Raw genomic sequence first — 26264 nt, 5'->3', positions numbered from 1 at the left:
AATTCTGAAGCTAATCCTTATGCAGACGTTGAAAACGTGGGTGAGCTTATTTGTGTTTACATTTTACGATGGAAATTGATAAGAAAAAAGGTGGGGATATAAATGGAGATGGTAAAACAAGAAAAAAAGAGGGTAGAGGTTAGTTATGCTTAGTATAATAACATGCAGGAATTATAGGAAAAGCTGAACACTTAGCACAAGATAACTTGTAGAATAGTGCATGGGCAAAAGTTGTAAAGGAATGGAAAAAAGATGATGTAGTAGGGAAAGTAGGGAGGATGGTGATGGAGAGAGTGTTAGATGAAAAATATGTTGAGTACTGTGGGGAGCTGTGAAGTGTGGGAGGGAGCAAAGTGTGGCTGGCATAAAATGACACAAGGACGGGTATTGAGAAGAATGACTGAACACAGCACATCAGCAAATGATTACATTGCAAAAAACCTAGTTGTCAACAGAAAAGTGTAATTGTGTCAAAATACTAATGTTCTTTGATGGAAGATAAGCAAAACTTACATTAATGTAAAATGCTACTTTTTTTCTTTTTTTTACACCAGTTAGTAGGTCCTATGATGTATAACACTGACGAGATGTGCATTAATTGAGAATTGCAAAAGCTTCTGATGTATTTCTGGCTGGACATTTGACCACTCCTCTTAGCTGGATTGTTGCTGTTATTTCAATTGGTGTGTTTTCTCAATGAGTTCAACTTTCAGTCATCTTGCTGTTGATTTGAGGTGAAGTTAAGGAATTTTGAGGACATCGTCCTGGCGGAGGGCCTTTGATTCATCATTCAGCCAACTTTGTTTTAAATATTACTGGCAGAAGAAAAACTCTTCCAAAGTATACTGCGACCACCACCACCATGTTAAAGAGTTGGTACAATGTTCTAGGGTTTGAAAGACTTTGCTTGACTCTTCCATTTTGGTTTAAAGTTTGGGATTTTTTTAAACTGGTATCCTGTGATTTCAAACTCAATTCATTTTGGACTGTGACACTGGTGTTCCAGTAAAGTCAAACTTAATATTATGTTCCTGGGTTATTTTTGAACTTCCCAACCAATTCCCATTTTATCGAGGTTGACAGTTTGTTTCAAGAGTTGAAATTTAGACAGAGCTGGTTGTCCTGACTGGTCAATGATCCCCAAAACACATCAAACCATGATTTACAATGTATATGGCAGGCTATCATTAAAGGCCTTCTCAAAGTACTGAACTCACGCCTATTAAAAATTGTGTATTTGTCTTTAAAACCTGGACTTTGGCAATCCAACTTGTTGCCAAGGACTCAGAGGGTGGTCAAATACCCAACCGGAATTACAGTATGTTCAGACTTTGTCGATGGCAACAAGAAATGTGTAGTCAATTTGCAACTTGCGAAAATAAACTAAAGCAACAATTAGTAGTAGTCTTTATCTATAATACATTATGACTTATCGAAACTTCATATGGTTTTATAGGTATGCTCTTTAACTACACTGCGTTACTAAGAAGGAGAGGCAAAGAAAAATAAACATACTGTATATTTACAAACATGTCTTTCACTTTAATCTTCTTCTGTCCTTGTGTTGTTGTTGTCCTTGCATGTAGCTCCTAAAGATAGTTGGCAGACAGGTTTTTAAAGCATTTCCTGGGCCTACCACGCTGGCTCTGTCAATTTATGGTCACTGCTGTTTCTTTCTCTTCAAAATATTGCCCACTGATTTAAATTCTGCTAAACATTTTTTCTTTAATGGTCTTTCTGCTACGGTAAAGTTCTCCTAAAAATGGAGGTACAAACTGAATAAAAACAATTATTTTGACTTTTAATGCTTTTCTACAATTGAGTTTGTACTTGATAGTAGAGGCTGAAAAAGCTAAAGATAGCCTTTTTTGTTGTACAACAATGTGGGATGCATCAAATCTTGACCAATAGTCTTGACCAATACCTAAATAACATAAGTATTTTACACAAATACAGGTCTTGCTTATGTATGTTGCATCATAAAGAAGTGGTTTGCATTGTTAAAGACCGTTGTTATAGATTTAAGTTGCCTTTCATAGAATTATTGCTGGTCAGTGCTTTTGCACAGTTTGGCACTCGGATGCTATTCACTAAAAATATAATTTGTACCAAAGGAAAATCAAATATTTTACACAGTGGAAATGAAATGAGATTTAAACTGTAACCCCAAATTAAGTTGTGTTCATTATATTTTCATGTAGCCATTTAGTTACACTATTTTATGGCATAACAAAGCTCAAAGGAGTAGCAACATTATGACTTTAAAATCCCCCATGTAGACATCCTGTCTGCAAAGCTCCATCGCCATGGTTACTCTGACTAAACAGGCAGAGAGACCAGCTATCCTGGTAAGGTCATGTCCCCGCTCACTGATCTCTCCAAGGGGCCTTGATACACACAGACACACTAACACACACGAAGAGCTTGCAAACTCTTACATGTATGCAGCCTGGACACACACATAGTGAACCACGTTTGCATCTAAAAACATTCCAGTATATAATCCTGAACAATGTTGTACTGCAGAGGACAATTTTTTAAAAATCTGCCTACCAGCTTCTTGGTATTCATGAAATAATCCAGTCGTAGGCATAGAGCATATACATGCAGACACTCATAGGCATTCACATAGCTACATGCACACAAGTACTGGTACCACGGTGCAATTGTTTTCATAAGTAATGATGAGACACAGAGGGTCACACCACAGCTTGTGAATGGGATTCTCTGTGTTGCTGTGATGAGGAGGGGCTGACCACACATCACCTTCCTCCCTCTTCATGCAGATTTGTGTGTGTATGTCGCCTCGTGGGAACCTCTGGTCATTCATCATGTCTGTCTAGGCTCCCCTGCCCTATGACACACATGTTTACATTCAACGTGTGTGTCAGCTGTCCGGCCTATAGGTATGTTATTATGTCAGTGCTATGTCCAGCACCACCCTTATCTCCCTTTCTCCCTTTTATTTGTGAATGGATGACTTGACCATTTGGAAACTGGTTTTTCTAAGTCTTTGTTTTGTAAAGTTTATGAAGAAGTGACTTCTACATAATACTTGAATCTTATTGTATCAGTCCAATAAGACAGGCTTGTTTTAGTTTGTCAGACTGCCCCAAGGCAGTTGTGGCTACTACTGTATGTTGCTTGCCACCAACAATCAACATAGTGAATTAATTCATGTGAATGTGTGGATGAATGGCTGAATGTTGTGTGGAACACTTTGGAGTCCTCTGGACTAGATACAGAAGTAAGTAAAAGTGCAAGTACAAGCCACTTACCATTTTACAAGAAATTGCACAGAGCAACGTATTTAACCCAATGATTCTGGAAACTATTTAAGTATATTTTTCCATACTGATTGCAGTTCTGTCTTCAAACATTAGCAGACACCCTTAAAAAATGAACATTACACCACACCAAGAATAGCAGAAGAAAAAGAGCCCGATAGATGTTAATTCACAAACGTGGCTTTTCTTTTTCCTCTGAATGTGTCTGATTTTACTCATGCAGCTGTTGATAAGCAGTGCATCAGGAGTTCACCATAAAGCTGCAGCTAATCACAAATACACCTTACTTTGCAAGAGTTTTATTAAGCTTATCTGTGACATTGTAGAAATTGAGTATTTGTGACACACAAAAGCAGAATCACTGCATCAACTGACAGAAGAGGCGCCACATTAAAACATGATGGAAAGATGCTACATGTGGAATCCCCTTTTAACTTTGTGCTAAGTTACCCTCTTTGGTAACATTTTTCTTTCAACGGCTCATCTGACTTTTTTTTTTACCTCATCACTCCGTTGACACCAACCTCTTTAACAACCAACCTCCTTAACTTCCTCTAGGTATTAAATACACTCCCGCCCCTTTTTGTGTGTTTTCTCCATTGTTCTATCTCCAGACAACTGGAAGAAGGCCTGGAATTTATCACACATACCTAATAATTGCTATCACAGGAAATTGTTCTGAGGAAGTAAGTGCAGTAGCCTTGCTAATTAGTGTCAGTCGTAAATACACATGCACGTACTTGCACTTTAACACACAAACCATATTCAAGTCAATTGGTCGTTTATACATAGAACCCTTGAGTAGAACAACTGTGATTGGCCTCAGGGAGGTTAACACTCCCAAGTTTGCCTCAAAACTGATTGTGAGTTGGAATGTTTGTGTGTGCGCAAGTGGGCAATTGATTAAGTAGGCAGTGTAGCCATAAAGAGGCAGTCCAAGACACCACCCACATGGAACTAGTGATGGCCTTCTAAACAACAGTCCTGCCCTCAGGGTCACCAAAGGAAAGGAGAGAAGGCCGAGTAAGGAGAGAAATGTTTTACAACATAAGTTTTTATAATGGTAATTTGTATTGAGTCTAAGTTGCTATGAAGAGTGATCAAATGTTATACAGTTAATTGCAAAGTTTAAGGAATTAATGTAACCAATAAGACCTGCAGTATGTTTTAGTCCTGCCAATAAAACCTGTAGCATATTGATAGTAAAGATCCAATGAAAGGATCAGGGTAACTAATATTATTCTGTGATCCTGATTAAATGAGAAGATATTCATTGCTTATTTTAAAGAGAAGTGGAGCTTTAAACCACTCTTTCGTTAAACATCGTATAATCAAAGCAGGCAAGAATGTTGGAGCTAAAGGGCTTTCCTGGCATGGATATAGCTGCTTGTAAGATAACCATTTAGCAAAGGGGACTATTTATCAAATGATCAATCACTTACCTGGCTGGGTACATCAATTTATCCAGCCAGTTAAATTGATGTAATGAAACCTTTGGGGTACTAAAGAAAGTTCAACAAGAACTGAAACAGTTCTTTTAAGGTGATTCAACTTAGGCAGGGATCTGCACCCTATGGCTCCAGAGCTTTCATTTCCTCCACAGTGGCCTAAATAAGCGTGAGCTAAAATTAATTCAGCACTGTTTTTAAATAGATGTACTAAAATGCTTTGATATTGTGCTTTCCATTTAATAAAGTGTTTTCATTGATTTGTTGTTCTAAAGCTAGAAAATAAACCTTAAAATGTGTTCTTTGCATGGTGGCACAATTGTTTGCGCTGCCCTTGCAGCTGGAATGTCCTGGATTAAAATCCTAAGAAGAGGGCTTTCTGCTTGGGGTTTACATGGTCTCCACATTTTCTCATGTTTTTCATCCTGCAATAGATTTTCTGTTGAGTAACTCTTGGAGCTTTACACAAACTTTATGTATTTCTCAATGACACCCTTTGAAACATATGAAATGTTTGTAACCATGTCGAAGAAACATCTGTCAAAAAGACCTGAGATTACTGAACCAGCAAAGTTTGTGAAAAATAACATTTCTGTCACTCTCAAAACCTGTAGACATAACTGCTTAGAGATTTGGCCAGTAAGTAAAATCTAAGTTTTGGTAAATATGCAAGTACATAGCCTGTCTAGAAAATGAACATCAGGAGTTGATTAAAAATGCAAATAGAAAGTGCACTGAGTAATTTTTAGACACAAAGTGGGATGGGTTGCATTAAAATGCATCTGTATGTTGTTGGAGATGTTGTGTAAAACAGCCATTAAAGTGGTGGCCTAGTAAAATGCCTTTACGGTTTACCAATTATAGGCACATGACATACTGGTATACCCACACAAGTGATTCAGCAGAGCTGACTGGCATTTTTTCACACAATGTAAACAGTTCCAAGTCTCTGTGGTTGCACACACACCTGAACCCAGGCCATGCTTTTTCTCCTTTGTTTCTTTTCCAGTCCTTATCTGAGTTAAAGTATGTGTTTACCTTCATCTGCCCATATCTGCATCTCTGTTACCCCCTCTTTCTCATATGATACAGATCAGGTAAAAGACTCTTTAACTACAATTCTACTCAGTCTCACCTGACTTCCTCTAGTAAGTGCAGCATAACGTTACACAGCACCGTTAGTAAATGCTTAAACATTGTGGATTTTTTACTTGCAGGTTTTTGGCTAAGCACATCTCTCACTGTAACTCTGATGGTCCCCATGAGTTTTTAATAGAGAACAATAGCTGAATGGGCCATTTCCCAGCTCTGGGTTGCTCCAATACTGCACAACAGTCAACATGCACCAAATCAGCCCCTGGCACTTAGGGAATTTGTGTGTGTTTGTGTCTCATCTGGTTAATTCTGGGATGTAGACCCAAACTGTAATTATCATTATGTACTTCTCGGCAGAGCTAGAAAACAGCCTGAACAAGTTTGGATGGGTATACGCGCATATTCTTACTTATGAGCATTAAAAGTGTTTTTGTGCAAAGGAAAACATGTGAATACATGATTTTTTTTGTGTGTGTTTGTGTGTGTACAAGAGGAAGACAATGCACACACACGTATGCATACACCAAGCAAAGTGAGGGACATAATAGCTTTTAATAATGAAATAATGGGTCAGCAATTATGTGATGATTTTTCTTGCTCTTGCTTTGGGGCTTGTTTTCAGCTAAATTGAGACATATTGAGAAAATGGCCAGTATCTTCAGGCCACTGGGTCTCCAAAATGTAGGACAGCTATGAAGAATAGAGAAAAACTGAGATCAAAAACAAATGAGGATACCGCAAAAGAGAAAATAAAAAAGACAGAGTAAAAGTTTCTATTAAGGTTTTCAATTTTATCAAAGAAAAGTTTTACTTTGTCTTACTTGTTTGCGGTAAGAATATAGCATTCATAAGTAACACATAGACTGTTAACTTTAACAACTGTGTAATAAAACTTTTGTCTGGTTTTAATGAAATTAGAACTGGTGTCCAAGAAAAAAGGAAATAGCGAGCAAGGCCATTAAATAAAAGCACAGAGAAAAAAAATATCCACAAACTGAAAAAGACAATTATTTACAGTAAGCGTCAAATCTTTGCATAACAACCAGTTTATTTGGAGCAGTTCTTCATCTGTGAGGTTTGTATGAATGAAACAGATTGCATAGGGACGTAATTGGTTACCACTAAAGAAACAGCAAAAATACTGCAGAAACAAGATTTGTTTAAGAAAGTGTGAACCAAAACAGTTGCATTACTTTCAGGCACAAAGTGTTTTCATAAAAAAGGTTAAGTTTAACAAAAAAAAAAACCTTGATATTGAGAAATTAATCTTTCCATCCAATTTCAGATGCACAATGTGTTTTTTAGCATGCAGTTACTAAAGCCTGAACAAGAATCGGTCTACCTAAACATTATCATAACCTACAGCCTTGATGCTGACATGTGAATCATTAATAACTGAAGATATTAATTTTGATAATATATCTTTAGGAGTTCATCCTTCATTTTCATTTGTGAATATTTTGGATGCTTTGACATACAATCCCCACCAACCGTAATGGTCCACAGATACATTTATGAAAATGAATTTTGTGAATATTTTGTATCTCACAGTGTTAAATAAACCCAGCCAGGCAAAGGAAGGCTTTAGTTTAGAGAAACCGTATTTGAAAGTGAGGTTGTGGAGTAAATACAAATTTTTTGCATCATGTTTCCAGTCAGTAATTTTAATCTGGAGAAAATGACATCCTTGTTTATAGCTTCCTAGTCTGTTGCAATGGATTTGAGGATGTTGGTCAGTATACTAACCTAATCTATATAATCGGAGACCATTTCTCAATTTTTGAATGATAAGGAAAGTGGTGTGATAATGTTGTCCTGTTTATGGCATAAAAGTTGATTTTCCGAATTGTTTGTATTATCCAAGTTTCTTTGCAGAGATCATTTGTTTCCATCTAAGAATCCAGTTCTGGTTCAGTGATCGGACGTCACACTCATGGTTCATTCATTCAGTGGGTCATGGGTTTGTTAAAATGAGAGGTGGAGGTAAAGTTTTGTATTTTTATTTACTTAGCATCAGTTTAGTCTCTGTTACATTTAACATCAGTATCATAAGTGCGTAGAAGTTCAGATTTAAAGTTTGCAAAAGTCAGACTTTCAAAGAAGCTGCTGTATCATTCACATGCCTGATTAAGATGGGGGAGGATTTTGGAGGAGCCTGACGTGAGCAGCATTTCTGGCATGTAACAATAAATCCCACGCATAGCTAAGACATGGACTTACTGTGCCTTGAGCCCATAAGTAAACAAAACCAGCCGTTCAAAGGACTGTAATACCACCAGCTAAACGAGTGTGCTTAAATGCGTGCATCTTAAATATACATTTGTTACACTTGATGGAGTTTCTATGAGAAATCAAAAAGGAAAAAGACAAAAGTGAAATCTCCTTTATATCTCATGTTGCCACCCCCTACTGACACACAACTGCATACAAACGCAATCTTACAATAACTGGCACTGACGTATCTGACATGTCTCTGATCCCTTTTAGCCACAGGTCTTTGGGTTCAGCATTTACTGAAATCAAATGTGTGTGTTTGGCCTTGGGTTACACTCTTGATTGAATTAGGGAACTGGTGCACACTTGAACAAGGGCTCAGTTACTTATATACACTCTCATACACAAGCACAGACCCTGCCTCACAGGGACACAGATTTCTATTAAGTTAAAAAACGGTTGATTGTCTTCTTTACAAAGACCTTTATCTGGTAAGACAAGCTTGGGGTCCGAGCTTATGAAGGATTCCTGAACACTTCAAACGACTGTAAACCACATCACACACACAGGAAGAACTCTGCTCCATTAGCCAACCCATAAAGAACATGTGTTTTTGTAAAAAGAGAGCAATACAATGCTCTTAAACAAAAAGTGTACAAACTTGAGGCAGACATATTGACATACACAGCAATTGATTCATTAAAGCACATTGCTATGGCTTTATCACTTTGGCTTGAGAATTCAACATTTCCAGGTATATTTTAAAATAAAGGTCATGTCTTGGTTAAGAAAAAAAAAACTAGGGACAAGGGCTGTGCTTTAGAATGGCCTGACAAATTAATAACACATACAAACAATGAAATATAGGAATGCATAATTTTAAAGCACGGGAATGGCACATGCATAATGCCCACAGCCCTACATCTGCAACATTTGTTGTTGTTTTTTCTATCCTGTCCCCATACATTTTTGTTTGTTATAGAAAGTGAAGTCTCAGATATGAGGTGTTTTATGATGAAAGTCCAAGAGACACCTACAAACAGCAAGTGAGAAGCAGCAAAAAAAGACAAAAGATAGAGATGCAGAGGGACTGGGGTGGTTAGGAGGGTTGAGTCAGATTGGGTTTACCCATTTTTCTTTGCTTTGATTTGAAACAGATCCTCACGGTGTCTACTGTCCAAGCCACAGGCAGTGAGATATGACCCTGTGCTCAAGCTCCAGAGGATGTAATTCAAACTGAATGTCTATCAGTCTGTAACCAGGCTTCGCTCTGTCAAGTGCCTACGTCTTAATCATCTGTGCTGTGCAGAGTTCAGTCTGAAATCAAAATTATAAAGTTAAACGTCTTCAAGGACATAATAATTAACGTTTTCTTAGCTTGTAGTGCACCATGGCAATATTCCTTTTCATCTCTGAAAAAAATATGTCCAAGACAGTCAGGAATGGAACCGAAATTTGCCAAAGAGTGAGGATGATGCATTTCAAATGCAGAACTTGTTAAATTACCACCCAGTACAAAATTAATGATTGTAAAGTTCCCAAAAGTCCTCTGTGGTGAACAAGTCTGCTTGTAATTATCTGTGGTGATGAATGATCACTTATGACAAAAACTGTAATTTGAATCATTAAAATCATAGCAGCATTCAAGGTGGACCAAATGCTGTGACTCAAAGAGTTATTTCTGTCAGTCAAATTTAAAGTTTAAAAATACTACTTAGCTTTAGAAATTAGTGGAAATATTGAGTTTGGTTTAAGTTTCATATTTTCCTCCCCTTTTTTTAGGTTTTCTGAGTAAACTATGAAGACCTTTAAATTCAATCAAGAATACATTTTAGTAAAACAGATTTTAATTCAACCATAGGAAAACAGAATATTTGGTCAAAGAAAGGATGAAATGGGACACACTGACCATCCAATAAGAACACCACCTTCTCAAATTTTAGCAATTATTCACACAGTAAAACTGCCCGATAGCTTTCAAAAACATACGTGTCCCAGTCAGCAACATAACTGTCTACATCATTAAAAGGTCAAGTTTTACTGATTAGCACAAACAGTATTTTGGCTACTGATGCCACACAGGATGGTAGCACATATATTGCTGAAACTGATGAATTAATCTGCGCTTTTGATGTTTTATGGGAGATTGAAATGTGTGGTTGAGGGAAAAAAAGAGTGGCAAGGGGAAACCAAGGGGGTGTTCAGAGAGGAGTTATGCACTGTGGCAGCCCTAATTGCTTGCGGCTCCTGCTGTGTGTTTGGCTTTGTTTGAGCATGTCCAATATAACCAGTCACTGGGGAGCCTCTGCCAGAGCAAACACTCACACAGAACTGAACCGGAGAGGGCTTTACGGTGCTGAGGATATTAGTAACACGACACCTTGGGCAAACACTGAGTAATAAAGCAATTGTGGCATATTGTTTAGATCCTCCTCTTGGCGTGATTTGTTTATCAGACTTAAAACTGTCTGCTTCCTAACCTCAATGTCCCAACATGTCACTTTGAGGACTCAATGCGCGATAAACTCATGTGCGTGCATACAGATGTGTTGGCCCAGAAAGCACACAAACAGGATAAACACCAAAAGCATTCATGCACACATACAAAGAAACACAAATGGATGAGTCTGCACGCAGGCCACAGTGCAGCTATCAAGACACGTCAGTGAGAAATCTCTTTGTGCCAGTGTTTCCTCAAACTTCCAAGCAATATCCTGGTATGTCTGAATGCATGACTGCTGGTAAAAGGTCAATAAACATTTCTTTTTTGCTTACTAAACTGTATTCTTCATATGGTCATCACCTTCTTTCTGTGTTTCTGCTCTTTGACACAGACAGATTTTTTATGTCAAAATGTTTGTAAGTGTGTCTGAACACCATCATATATTTTGGATCTCTTTTAGCACTGCGGTGGTCTTCAGCTTTTTTTCTCCATTTGAAAATATGAAGTGCTGGATTCTAAAACAAGAGCATTTTCTTTCCTTGTCTGATTAGTTTTTGGGTGGACTTGTGTCCCTTTTTTTTCCAGCATTTTTGTGCAAAATATTCTAACTATTCTGTAAATCAACAAAAAAAAAATCATACCTAAATGTTGCGTCTTGGATCTAAAATGAGAAGCAGACTCTGAGACTTATACCAAGTTCAAGTTAATCATAACACACTTGCACACACATCTAAACATATCTGCAAATGGATAAAAAAAAAATCAGCAGGGCCAGAGAGAGCTTGAGAGTCAGTTTTTATCTTCTGCTCAGAGGGAAAGAAGTATGTCATCTGCATAAACTGAGTCCAGATTTGATTTAAGCTGGTAGGTGTTGGATATTAATAGCTGGAAATTGCATGGAAAATATCTTAACAGATACATTTTATTTCCAAAATATACATGCAGTGCCATAGATCTTTTGGCAACCCTGTTAAAGAAGTGTAAAAAAATCATTGTATGAGCACCTTAAAATGGCTGCCACAAGAGACTCAACAATTTCTCAAACATGCATGAATGAGTCAAAGCAACACTTTTATGTTTTTGATGATATAATAACATAATATGAAGCTCAAAAAAGTCAATATAGCATAATATCCTCTCCCCATTGTTGACATCCAAATTGCTAACAAAATCTTTAAATGTCGCAGCCTCCTAGGTTCCAAAGCTGAAAATTTTCAACAAAGGTTGTGGGTGGTAACACAGGTGGCTTGGTTCTTGCACGCACTTCCGACTTGAAAAAAAAAAAGCTTTATTTCTTAAAAAATATAGACAAAATAATTACAAAAAATCTCTTACAACTTAAATGAAAACAAAAATGAACTTAATCTGTTGTTTCAAGTTCAAAAAGTAGTCAAAAAAATGAATTTTACAAGAACCTCCCGTCATCAAACTGGACATTTGCCCAAACAATAGACATCCATCCAGCCAGTGTGTTTTTAATCACTTAAATTAATGAGACGGTCTAACGGTTACCAAAGTAATCTAAGCAATTTCAATATAAAAAATAATTACAGATTTTGGTTCAAAACTAACTTAAGTATATTCTAACTGCCCAAAGATAAACTAAATTGATAGAAATAACAATTTACAACATTTAAAATAAATGACCACAACAATAAGGTTCCAAAAAATGAACACTCTCAAAAAGCGAGGAAATGAAGTAGGGAGGCTGTAGCACAAACTGTTAAATGTGGCTATCAAAAGGACTCAGTGGGTGCCATTGTTAAAACAACTGTGATGTAAACTACTGAGGGAGCCAACCTGGATGGGTGTGTTTGTCTATCTGGACATCAGCGGCTCTGTCAGCAGCATGTAACTGCACACTACCACAGGACTTTTATTAAAACAAAACAAAAAAAAAGAGTCATGCTGGAATTCCTGCACAGGTGTGTTATAGGTCCAACTGAGCTCTTGTGACAGTCTGTATTTATAGGTGAATAAAGTCAGTGTATGACTTTTTGCTTCTAAGGATTGATTTCTTTAACAATACCAGCAGAAACTGAATGTTCTCTATTTGCAGCAGTGATCACAGGGCACTTTCTTTTCCTCTTTCTTGTTTGAGTTTGCATTTATCTGCTCTTGTGTTTGCACTTGTAACGTCAATTTTCATACCTTCATCAAGTATATAGACTTACTCTCACACAATCTCACCAGTGCAAGAAATACCTTCATGACAAGCTTTTCATTGTGTCTGCTATGCTCTTGTTTGTACTCTCCACGTTATTGCAGGTAATAATAACTGTACTTTCAAAGTAAGGGAATGTTTCTGCTGGGAATTCACACTAACTGGTGAACCAGCAATTCAATAACAGCAGCAGTACACCAGCGGCATGATCTGTCTACACTGGGTTCAACATACAAATTACGGAGATTACAGAGAGGTCTAAGTGCATATGTGTGTGTGTGTTAGTGTCTGCGTGCATCCACCTGTGTGTCCACTGTACAAATCACTATGTATCTTTTAATGCCAAGATGCTGTAGGTGCATTTGAGTGTGTAATTTGTGTGAGTGCGTGCTCAAATGTGTGTATTCGTGTGTACAGACAGGGAAATAACAGTGAGCCTTTTTTATCAGAAGGCTAGGTAATAATCACGCTCCTCTTTGATCTTTTGATCCAAACTGATCTGTCTAAATATACAGCATGCATGCCCAGACCTGCCTGCAACTCTTAGAATCAGCGCCCTCACCTTACCCATATGGATGAGTTTGTGCAACAGATTTTTTGACTGTCATATTTTTTTTTCTTTTACTCTGAATGTATTTCTATTCCCTAGATCTTATTAAAGCACATTAAAGTTAATGGAGTCTCTATGAGTTTGCATGTGGTCAGAGTGTGTATACAAAGCAGACTTTAAAGAACCCATGTGTTTCCTGCTGCTTCAACACAAAACAGAGCACTTTGAGCTTTTTAGTCTTTTTCTTACAATTTACTATCCTTCATTAAAAAAGACTATTAACTTCAGTCAGAATCAGACCATTACTAATAATTTGCAGATGTGTTTGTATCTGGGTGTGTTCAGTCTACATCCCTGCGGCTTTGTACATGCGTTTACTTAAGTACAATTCCTGAATCCTGAACTATGTTTCAAAGCCATTAGCTGTTTTTGTTATTCTAAACACTAGTTCTATTCAAAATTTTAAAACAGCTCATTAAAGTGCTGTTGCAATTTCAACTGTCATAAACAAAACAAACAGCATAACTCACTCTGAGTTACAATGTTGCTTCTTCACCAACACTTGGATATTGTTGGTATCTTTCTCATTGCTCTGTGTGACTGATTTAAAAAAATCTGTTATTTAACCTACAGTAAAGCCAAATGCCAGTCCTACTGACACCAGTATGCTCCACATAGGAATTCTGACACAAACGATAATGAAAAAACAAGGTTTACCATAGTTACACTTGCAACAAGTAACCTTGAAAAGACATTCTATACAGTAGCTGTGTTTCCATTAACCATAGAGTTGCACAAATTGAAATTATGAAAACAAAATTGCTTATTGGAAACACATGAATTTCAAAAAATCTCATGTTTGAGATGGATTTTCAGACGTATCGAAATAGATGACCTGGGAAGACTTTTTTTGCATCATGAGTCACGTGATCAACAGCCAGATGTGACAACAAGAAGTAGTCTTCTTTGTGCATTTTTTTTGGCAGGGGACAAAAAAACCACAGTCGACCACAGTTCTCACAGAATTGCACAGTTCATAAAACGTTGTGTGTCTGGAAAAGCAGCAAGTGTGTTTATCTTATATTTGGAACGTTGGCTGCACAGTGGCGCAGTTGGTAGAGCTGTTGCCTTTCAACAAGAAGGTCCTGGGTTTGATTCCCAGCCTGGGGTCTTTCTGCATGGAGTTTGCATGTTCTCCCTGTGCATGTGTGGGATCTCTCCAGGCACTCCGGCTTCCTCCCACAGTCCAAAAACATGACTGATAACTGGTTTCTCTAAATCAGGGGTGGGCAATCCTGGTCCTCGAGGGCCGGTGTCCTGCAACTCTTAGATGTCTCTCTGGTTCAACACACTTGAATTCAACAGCTGAATCACCTCCCAAGTGCAGTCAGGTTTTCCAGAGTCCTGCTAATGACCTCATTATTTGACTCAGGTGTGTTGAAATAGAGATACATCTAAACGTTGCAGGAGACCGGCCCTTGAGGCCTGGAGTTGCCCACCCCTGCTCTAAATTCTCCCTAGGTGCGAGGGGTTGTGTATGGTTGTGTGTCCTGTCTGTTTCTGTGTTGCACTGCGACAGATTGGCGACCTGTCCAGGGTGACCCCGCCTCTCGCCCGGAACGTTAGCTGGAGATAGGCACCAGCACTCCCCCGACCCTAGTAGGGACAAGGGTGTACAGAAAATGGATGGTTGGATGGATGGTGTCCGAACAAGGATTCAGATTTTATGACATTAAAAGAGTGTGTGGGTGTGAAACAAGAAATACTGATGAATTAAAAAGAAAACGTGTTGTATATATTTTTAGAGGTTGCTAGAAGTTGTGTCCAGTTTGGCTTTAAACATAAAGGAGTCAGAAGGTCCAGACATTTCTACAGAGATTTAGATTCTTCTTTGTACTCACCCTTCCAAATATTATCTAATGACAACATAATACTGAATTTAGAAAGATTTTAAACAATATTGCATAGGGCACAAAGGATGCTAACCAAGAATTGTACAGAGTTAAAATACTTCTTGTCGGGTATGCCGTGGTGGCGTAGGGGTTAGCGCGACCCATATTTGGAGGCCTTGAGTCCTCGACGCAGCCGTCGCGGGTTCGACTCCCGGACCCGACGACATTTGCCGCATGTCTTCCCCCCTCTCCTTTCCCGTTTCCTGTCAGCCTACTATCATACAGTATAAGGGACACTAGAGCCCACAAAAGACCCCCTGGAAGGGGTAAAAAAATAAATAAAAAAGTACTTCTTGTCAACCCTTTTTAGATTTCTATGTTTTAGAACTGTGCACTGTACAATAACCATGGACAACAAAATTAACAACACACACCCTCCAGTCTACCTCTACTATGGGAATGTAATGGGTTCTTAGGTGCAACAGCAACAGAAGACATGGCAATTTCCTTTCAAAAACCAAGCTCTTTACCACAAAATCAATGGACATGTTGTGACACTGTACAATAGTATCCAGATGAACCTGTGTGGTTAGCATAAACCCAGAAAGCCTCTGATTGGCTGAGGGAGTGTGCTCTGACCTTCTGTTGCTTCTAGACACTGTCGGGAAATAGACTTGTTCTTCCTCCAAAGAAAGCTATAATTCTGGGAGTGTTATACAGGCCAAAGCAGTGCACACCTACAAAATATTTCAAAGACACATTTATATACATGTATGGTCAGTTTCCCGCCTGGTGTAGTATCCTACACTATAGTGTGTGTAGGATAGTACACACATTAACTGAGTTGTCTTAATTTTTGTTCCAAGTATTGTAGGAAACAAGTCATGCAGATCTGTCCTTTGACCTCAAACCACTTTTCAAACAAGGAACTATCATCATAACGCTGTTATCCAAAAAACTGCTGAACGTGTATTCATAAGATTGTTTTAGTACATTTGTATGTTATTCTGTGATCCCCATGTATGAGTATGTGTTTGAGTCTATTGGTTCTTGAAGGGAAGTGAATGTGGTGGACTCCCATTCCACCGCATGTCGACTGTGGTTCAGCTGTGGTCCACCGCCAGGCCCTGCATTTGGAACAAAGAGAAAATACAGCGCGGTTCTCGCTACCACTGTTTTTTGGACCTATCTTTCATCGCCCTGTGTGCACATGTGTATTTCGGGTGACGGCTTCTGTGTGCGAGTGCGTGTACGTGAATGCGTGCACGTGTGTTGTAGTACACCACTCTGTTGTACTCTCTGCCCCTGATATTTTAAGGTCTTTTGGCCCCACGTCATGAGTGTGTGCTGGATTTCCAGGCTGCAGTTAAGGGGAGTAGAGTGAGGGAACCCATGTGGAGGGCAGGAGGAATGAGGAGAGAGGAAAGAAAGGCGGGTAATTGAAGGGTTTAGGGTAATACTTAGGCCAAGGATGGCTGTTTCAACATGTTTGCATAACCTCCTTAAACTTATTATTTAGCCCTGCTTTTGAGTGAATATAGGGCAAATACAGAATGAAAAAGGGGCAAGAATGCCAGAATGATAGAGGTCCTAGTAGGAGGTGGAGGTGATTCTAATCAAGGCCAAGAGCAACTTGCCTTTGATTAGGAGTAACCTAATCCAATGTTACCAAACCTTTGATTAGGGGAGAATAGTGATGGAATGAAGATGTAGAGATAAAAATTAAGCTTTTATGGCTTTCCTTTCAAAGAACCTGTGTTAAAATTTTTGAAAGTTATTTGTTATAATCAGTTTTTTTAATAATAAAGATTTTCCTAATGACACAGCTTATATTCATTTTGATATTGACAATTTATAAGACTGGCAGCCCATTTAAAGCTTTGTGTTACTTTGCTCATTTAGTTCTACTTGCAAACTATTTCAATTTTAATATGTTATGTAGAAAACTTGATTAGTGGTAGTCAATGTTCTGTGTGTAAACTATATTTAGCATTAAATATATCTATCTCAACTGTTTGCATGACACTAGAACATTGCAAGATAGTTTTAGAAATGAATACTATTTTTCTAAAATATTATTTTTTTGGCAAACATTTATGAAAAGAAAATGAGAATCCATTTGAAAGTTACAGTTCACAGGTTCTTTGTATCAATAACGGTTTAGGAAACTTGGATGTCTTCAACATAAAAAATATTTATTTGAGGTCGTTGATATAATGAATAAGGTTGCATTACAAATGCATAGTTTTACAGAACGCGCAGTACTTATAATAGCATTAATAGGGTCATTACAAATGCAAACCACACTTTTTTCTTATTTTTATTAATTAAAAACCCATTTTGGATTAATTTATAATCCACAATCTTATGTAAAAACAATATTCGGCTCTCTTGACAGTTTCTTTCAGTGAACTTTGAGCTCTTTTAATGGCGTTCTCAATGTACAGTGTTAGGTGTGTGTGTGTGTGTGTGTGTGTAATGTAATATGTGTGCATGTGTGTTTGGAGCTATGTTTCCCACTGTGACCCTCGCCCCTTTCACAGACAGCTTTAAGAAAGCCAGCTGCTTTGTCTGCTTGTGTTTGTACTTATGCTGACTGTGAGGCAAAGGAGACATACGTGTGTGGTACCCTAAAGCACAGCGCTCTGTCTTGTTTCTTGTGCCTCGAGGTGACACCATAAGTCAGCTCCATGAAATAAATCCAGAAGACAAACCTCCCATGTAAAAAGATTGGACAGGCAGGCCTTCTCTCCTATTGCAGTGCTCTGGCAGTGGGTTCAGAGCTTACCTTCCTTGTCAGAGCTGGGAGGAGAGACCCTGAGCCCAGATGGCTCCTGAGATTGCCAGAGGATTTGTATAATCTGATATGGATTATATTTGCCTCAGACTAATATTAAAACCTAGGGCTACATGGAAATTAGTATGCCCACACAAACCATAGCAAACAGATAAGAAATGGAGACAATCAGAAGTACAGTGGTATTTGTGGCGTTATCACTTACGTCATGCTTGGCCTTTTGATTTGATATCACTATTTTTAAATATTTATTTGGAGTTGATCTTAAGAATACGATAAACAAAGTAAAAAAAAAGATTGAGCAATGATATATACATAGTCTTAAGTAAAAGTATAGAAAAGACATCTCTCTAAGTTTGGCGGGTATTTTCAAGTGCTTATTGCACAGACAATTAGGTAGTTTGTAGTTTGTACAACTGCAGTTTTAAAAATCTTCTATCTACCCTTAAACTATGGTGGATGTTCTTTTAGGTTTAATACATTAACAGTCCATATTTTGCATGTTGTAAATTTTTTTCTGATGTGAAAAAAAATTTGTTAATATTTGTATCCAAACTGGAAAAATGTCCAAGCTCTCTTTTAGTATACATTACTTTATGTGTCATACAATCATAGATTAGCACTTCCAGCACTTCCCATTGTATTTCACTACATGGGTTTAAACTATATTAATTTCATTGACAAAGAATTTTTGTAGTTTTGAAACAGCTTTTTTTTTTTTTTTTACTATACCACTAACTGGTGCATGCCTATAGTTGTCGTTTATTGCTACTGTTGTGTTTCAATAATTTTTGGTGCCTGTGGTCATTTTTATGCATATTGTCAAATGGTAGCAAATCAAGGAAATCAACTGACGATTTTTTGTTGATTACAACTAAATCTTTTAAAGAGGTATTATATGAGATTGACTTTTTTGAGTAAATTCTCTCTCTCTCACCCCCACACGCACGCACACCCACCTGGTGCCCCTGCTTAGCCCATTTATCTCTCTCCCGTTCTGGCTGGAATGTGGCGGTGGCCGTCTGGTCTGGCTCATCTCTGGAAGCAGTCAGCCATCTTTCCTCGTCCCTGCTTCCACTCTAAACATTTGGCTAGTTTTGGCAGATTTGTTGATTTTTGTCCCCTAGTATTTTCCCTCTTGTTGCTGTAAAATTGATACATACTTTTCCAATTAGACTCTCACCATCACCACCAGCACCTACTAGCCAGAGCACTAGGGTGGGAGTAAGGGTGAGCAAAGTAAGTGGGCTGTATATTTTATTAGCGAAGTGAAAACACACATAGCTCGGTTGAGTTCTGGGGCAACTATCTGCTATCATGGGGTTTTCTCAGGATACCCAGCAAAGGTAAACTTGTTTCAAGTAGTATTTTCACTTAAAATTATAATGCAGGGAGAAATGAGATCTAGAGTATTAATCTGCAACTCCAGTCCTGAAAGGCTGGGGTGGTGGTAGTCCTGAAACTTTCAGTCAAATAATTAGATAATAAGATTGACTCTGAAGAATGTGACTGCATACTGATTACCTGTGATGGACCGTGGACACATCTGACAGTTTACCCTTGAGGATTGGCATTGTAGATCCCTTCTCTAGCTGAACAAACAGGATTGGCACATATGTTTATTAGTGGCATGTTGCATAAGGTCCATTTTCCAAAATAAAGTTAACAAAAAGTTTACCTCATGCAAGCCCACCAAAGGAATTCGTTGGCTTCAAGTACTAGTTATTTGCTAATTTAATTTATAAAGTATTCATTAACTTGCTGGATATCTTAAAAAAGTCATTTAACCAGCCTTTAGATTTAAAATACAGATTTACCTTTTCAGCTGGCTTTGGAGTAAACTTACAAGATGAACCTTGAGCATGTGTTTTATGTTGAAAATAGACATTTTCCCTAACTCCTTAGTTGTAAATAACAATCTGTTCCAAGAACATAAATAATAGTGTCACTCAACCATGCTCCACTCTCATGTCCTCTGCTTGCTCTCACTACAGAACTCCAATATATGGGGCCCCAGACTCGTGCTGCACCTCCACATACTCACAATCAAGGAACAGCCATAAAATGCCAGAGGAATGCTTCTACAGAGTTGGAGATCTGAGTGCTGGAAAGGCTAGATCGAAAGTAAAGAACTTAATAATAGATGTTGTGGGAACAGATATCAGTGGCGGCATGTTGGTTTTTGGCCAACAAACTGAACTTGCATGAATGTAAGGACACAAAGCCCAGGCGTTTGCATATGCATGCACACACACATGCATGGCACACACATACACTGCACTTATGGGCAGTTGTTATTGATGGTTCCCTTGGGGATCAAGCAGACGCATCTGGTTCTGTCCCACTGACTCTCCACACTCATAATTTCAAGTAAGTCATAACACAAATTATAAACACATATCCCTCAACCGTGACGCCCAGGAATAACAACATGGAGTGCACTGAGCTGATTTAGGGTAGACAGGGACTCCTAAATCTTTACCTTTGCTGTGTTCTTTACTTCCCTCTGCCCTCATCTTCCCTTTTTTCTTTCTGAGGCTGTACAGGTAGGTCGGACTTATCAAACAGAGTTGTTTCTCTAGTTTCTTTATAGCATGAAATCTATTTATATTTTGTTTTGTTCATGGTCTTATCTCCTTCTTCACCCATAACTTTCCATTTTTGTGGATTTTCCCTTTTATTTAGGGGTGTGTCTAAATTACTGCTCGCTACCCCAAATTTCATCCAATGTCACCCACAAATCTGTCTTTCACACTTATTTAATTTCTGTTCTGGCTAAATGATTTGTCTATGACTCTTTCCTGCTTTTATCATCCTCACCAATTTCTTATCTTTTAACTTCTTTATGGGGTGGTGGTAAGAGTTTGCCCTGCCAGGGTAGACTGCCCCAGAGCAGCTGTAGCTACAATATAGTAGCTTGCCACCATCAGCATGTGAATGTGTGCGTGTCTGGAAATGGCAGATTTATTAAGATATTACTAGGGTGTCTTTGAGCATCCTAATAAAGCGCTGTATGAGTCTGATGTCATTTCTTCCACTTGTTCATCTCAATACCTTTTTTTTTTCTTTTTATGTCACTCTCATGCACTCAACCTTCTCATCGCAAGGGCATGTCTTTCAGCCATAAGTCTCTCAACTCTATAGATCTGAATGTCTCAATTCATCCCCAGGACCATGAAGGTTGTATTGGTATCACATGTTATAGCTGAGCTGAAAATTTCACCCATTATAAATAAGATGTCAGCTCAGCCGTTGAAGTTATAGAGAGCTTTTCCACGGACTCTTGCAATACTAAAAATAAATTTGAGCCATGTGTGATTTATATAGGTGCACATCTGTTTATGTGAATGTTGTGTTTATCATGTCAGCTTCAACATCTATATCTTGTGCTAGGGCTCTTTGACAATAGAGATCTAAAAGTGGAATTTATTTGTGCTTTCAGATTATCTTATGACTTCCAGTTTTTGCGTGTACATAGATTAATAGCTGGTTTTCACAAAAATAAAATTCATTATCACTTTTATAGATTGACTGGAAATAAAGATGATCTTTTGTTTGTGAAGGATGTGCCAAGTAAAAGTTAGACTAAAGTGAGACAAAGAAAGTTCTTCCTCAGATTGTCTGCCAGAACATAGAGGACCTGTATTTTCTTTGTATTTGTTTTCATATGTGTCTAATAGATGAATCCTACTACTGTTCCAACTACCGTTTTATGACTGGTGAAGTTGAAATCAAAGGTGGTTGTGCAAAGTGTTGAGTAAGGGGGCTGAATACAAATGCAACCCACACTGCTAAGGCACATCCATCCATTACCTAAATATGTTAATCTTTGCAGGGTCTGGTGCCTATCTCCAGTAGTCATCAAGGGATATGCCGGGTACACACTGGACTGGACAGGTCGCCAGTCCATCACATGGCAACACAGAGAAAGACGGGACCAACAACCATGCATGCACACATCAACACCTAAGGACAATGTAGAGAAACCAATTAACTTAACAGTCATGTTTCTGGACTGTGAGAGGACGCTGGAGTACCTGGACACATGCACAGGAAGAACATGCAAACTCCATGTAGAAAGCTCCGTAGAGAAAGAATACCCAGGCTAGGATTCAAACCCAGGAACTTCTTGCGGGAAGGAAACAGTGCTACTAACCACTGTGTAGCATAGGTTCTTTACTAGGAAGTCATTTTGAAGAGTTTGTATCATTTTTATTCCACTTTAAATTACCCAGTATCGTTTTTTTGTTGAATATGTGTATGTGTATTTATTTATTTCATTAGGTACCACATTTTTTCTCATTGCATCTGAAATGAGAAGACTGCAGTGAAGACTAAACACTGCTTTTAGTCTTCACTGCAGGAATGCAATGGAGTGAAAAGGCAAGAATAGTGCTCTTACTTTTCATGAATTTACAGGAGTATGTTGACCTGTTAAAAGAAAAGAAGAAAGTTCTCAAACTGGGTCTGTATAAAGTTAATCTTAAAGACAAGAGGTGAAACTGTTATACCATTTGGACATAATTCAGCAGTTTGATGTAAAGATGGCCATCCTGCAAATATGCTAGGGCTGTAAATCTGATGGACTGTTTATGAGCTGTGACACAATCTGTCGCATTCCTTGCCCATATATGACTCTGTGCATCGACCCTTCATCCTATTTAATAGAGCTAAAGGTAGAGCTTTAGAACATCTGCAAATATTCGCACATTAGATCCTTCTAATGTGCGAATATTAGAGAAATACAATATTTCTTTAATATACTTAAGAAAGTGCTAAAAAATTATTTCGGCTTAATTACACTGCTTTAATCTGTAAAATTCCTCTGTACCACAGTTTTTTTTTTTATTGAATAATTTAACACTAAGGAATTACTACCACATGAAGGACCAGGTCAAGCAGAATTAATTGAATCCGATAAAACGCCGATGTAAGTCAGTATGTATTCATTACAGTTGGCATTAAAAAAATAAGCAACAGTGCAGATATGGAGAGACGGAAATTGCCATTTGGTGCTTCTTTGTGATTAATGATGTGAATAGCTACTCCAGACCATGTCAGAATCCAGATACATTCACTAACAAATACACTCTACATGCAGGCCCACACAGAGATCTATTAATGCCCTTGAATTGGAAAATCCAGATCCGATCTCAAGGTAATTGTACTAAAAACACAAAATTTTTGACTCCTGGGCCACCATGACTTTATTTAGACTGCAGAATGTTTATTTTTGCAAGTGGATTGTTTCTACAGGGACTTAAATCATGGAATAAAAGTTCGCCATTGCGGGTCAATTCTTAATAGATTAAGTGTATTTTAAATGCGGCAGACTCACTCTTCTACTACTTACCTTACACAAACCCACACATTACTATGCTGGTAAAATGCTTGTTAAATGCAATTTAAGAGTCTGGAGTTAAACTGCTTTGTTTATTCAATTACTTTCAGAAACTGTTGCAGTTTACAGAATAGTCAGACTGTAAAAGCAAGAAATGGTACTCCTATTTAGTCATAGCGTCACTTAAAGATTCTTCTTCATATTTTTGTTTGCCTTTTTAGTTTTTTGGGTGACAAATTTCTGAGGCATATTTTTACAGTAACTAATTAAAGAAGCATAGGTGCGTGTGCGTGGGTGCGCATGTGTTTGTCGCTGACCGTCTGTGAGAACATTTTTACTCCTAAGTGTGTTTACAAGAGTGGGTTGACAATGTGTGTGTGTCGTAACACTGGATTTACAACATCCTGTTTGATGACAGAAACTGTAATCAAAGATCTGCTTTAAAGACACAGACTTTGCTGCACATGCTCTTCGTGCTCCTCTTGCGGTATATTTGTACATCTGGTTGTTTGTGTATAATGACCCTTGTTGGTGTGTTTCATCTACACCTGTAGAGAGTCAGTCGCTGCTTCCCCTCTGGAACAGGATGTAGACTCACAGACACACGCACACACATGCACTCTGTTAACCAGCGAGGACAGTTGAAAGATGTCATATCCTTTTTTGCCTACAGAGTCTATTACACCGCTACATGCCGGTGAGTCACTAACAGTCACAGTGAGGTTCGACTAATACACCACTTTTAGCAGACCACTTCAAAGATGTCTGTGTCCTTTCTGTGGAATCTCTAAGTTTAAGGAGCGCTAGATTAAGTGCACTTCAGTCAGCACTTTGAATGCTGAAATTGAAATCTCTAATACTCCTGAATAAAATCAGTGTGACCAGTTGGATTTAAAAGTCACCTATGTACAAGATAATCTCAGTATGGATGCTAAGTAATATTATCTGCTCTGTGAAGGCCTTAGAGATTGGTCAGAAAACATAATTGAACAAACACCATAATCAAGTCCGGGGCACAAATAAAGTTGTGGAGAAGTTCAAATTAGGGCTATAAAGCGTTATTCCCAGTTTTGAACATGTCCTTCATCCCTGTTCAATTCATCATTGTGAAACAGAAGCAATACAGCACAACTGTAAATCTGCAGAGGAATAACCATTCACCTAACTCACAGACTGAACAAGAACAGCAAACAGAGAAGCAGCCAGGGTGCCTTTGTTAATATTAAAGGAGCTACAGAGGTCTACAGCTGAGACGGAAGAATAATTTGACAATGCTTATAAGCTTTGCACTTCAAAATCTGACCTTAATAAAAGCGGGACAAGAAATCCCAATTAAAGCCCTGTAGGGAGAAAAGAACCATTTGAAAGAAGATACTGTCGTTAGATGTCATCAAAAATTAGCTTTTGGAACTGAACCTACCAATGTGGCTGAAAGTATCAGTAGCTGCGTCCCCATTTACCAGTTTGGAATTACAAAAATACATTTGCTTAAAAGAACAGTATTATATGTTGACTCTAAAAAACCCTGCTCTTTCCAAACTCCATCTTCAGGAAGTCATCACAACAGCACTCCTCTATTAACCTTTTAACAGGTTTTTTTTACCACTGAGAAGAGGTTCATATAATGAGCTCAGCAGATGCCCAGCTCCACCAGGTGTTTGCTACTGGCAAGTCTGTCGAAGCTGAGCAGATGAGCCATATTGAGGGAGCGCTCTGTGAGGTGGAAGTTTGGATACTTTGGATACTTGGTTGGTGGTGCTCCTCGGAGGTGGAGAACCACCAACCAGGTGCAACCAGGCGTTTTGGACAATTGAATAGTTGCCATGGGAGATTTCTCAAACATGCACAAAAGAATCAAGGCGACACTCCAGGTATATTTTTGTTAAGGGGATAACATCATAATATGATATAAAGCTAAAAAAGTAGATTTTACATAACACTGCCCCTTTAATGGAAACATACCAATTTTGAAAAAACGTTTTTGCTCTAGGATGAGGTGGTTTTGCAGCTGAATCAAATTTAGTGTACTTTGCAAAACTGCAATGGAAACACTTTTTTCGCATCACAAGTCATGTGATCAGTAAACAGATGTTACTACTGATGGAAAAGACGAAGAAGACAACAGGAAGTGGCAGTATGATGATGGCATGGCATGTTTTTTCATGGCTTATCACCTTAACAAACGTATTCACTTTGTTAATTGGGTAATTGTGTTATTTAATGAAAATACCACAGTTGCGAAATTGTGGGGTTTTTTTTTACATTAGCGGAATATTGACAATGTTTTGTGCACATTTATAATGGAAATGCAGCTAATATACAACATCCACAGCAATACAGAGAGAAGAAAGCTGTTATCTCCTCTTTAGTCTGCAGAGTCTATTACACTGTTACATGCTGGTGAGTCACAGTGAGGTACCACTAATTTACCTCTTAGCACACCACTTCAAAGATGTCTGTATCTTTTCAGTGTAATCTGTTGAGTTCTGAAATGAGGGTGCTTGACATCTTTATATGCACAAAAAAATACAGCTTCAGTGTGTCTTTTTTTTTTTACACTTTTGTATTTATTGCTGTATTTTCATTGGAGTTCATAACCAAGAACTAATTTTGATACTGTTTTCCGTTACTCAGTGCAGTCTTTCTTGTGTTTTCTCACCATGTCAGGCAGCAGGCGTTGCTGGCAGCCATAAGTGAGAAGGATGCTAATATTGCCCTTCTGGAATTATCTTCTTCCAAACGCAAGAAAGCCCAGGAGGAGGTGATGGCTCTGAAAAGGGAGAAGGACAGACTCATGCACCAGCTCAAACAGCAAGTACATTCTCCACACAAAGCAATAAAGTTATTCGTTCATCCTTTGGAAAGAATAATCTTTTGTCCAGACAGTTAACTTTTCCATACAGAGGGACAGCTTTGTAGATCTACAGAGGGACAGTTCTGGGTTTAAGAATCAAAGTGGCGCTACAAATTAAATCCTGCTGTCTATTGTGAGGCATTATTTGAATTACAGATGCCTCATGGCAAAACTTTTGA

At 38.2% G+C, this 26264-nt stretch overlaps 1 protein-coding gene across 2 annotated transcripts in view; it reads left to right on the top strand.

Moving 5' to 3' along the window:
• Window positions 1-26264, top strand: part of LOC114144954 (ELKS/Rab6-interacting/CAST family member 1-like) — a 160576-nt gene that overhangs the window by 89423 nt on the left and 44889 nt on the right. For both annotated transcript variants that reach the window (XM_028018226.1, XM_028018232.1), the window contains one exon: window positions 25899-26046. In XM_028018226.1, coding sequence (XP_027874027.1) covers window positions 25899-26046 — 148 coding nt within the window. The remainder of the gene's footprint in view (window positions 1-25898; window positions 26047-26264) is intronic.

Source organism: Xiphophorus couchianus, chromosome 1, assembly GCF_001444195.1.
Source record: "Xiphophorus couchianus chromosome 1, X_couchianus-1.0, whole genome shotgun sequence".
Lineage (NCBI taxonomy): Eukaryota > Metazoa > Chordata > Actinopteri > Cyprinodontiformes > Poeciliidae > Xiphophorus > Xiphophorus couchianus.
This window is presented reverse-complemented; position numbering and strand designations above follow the sequence as displayed.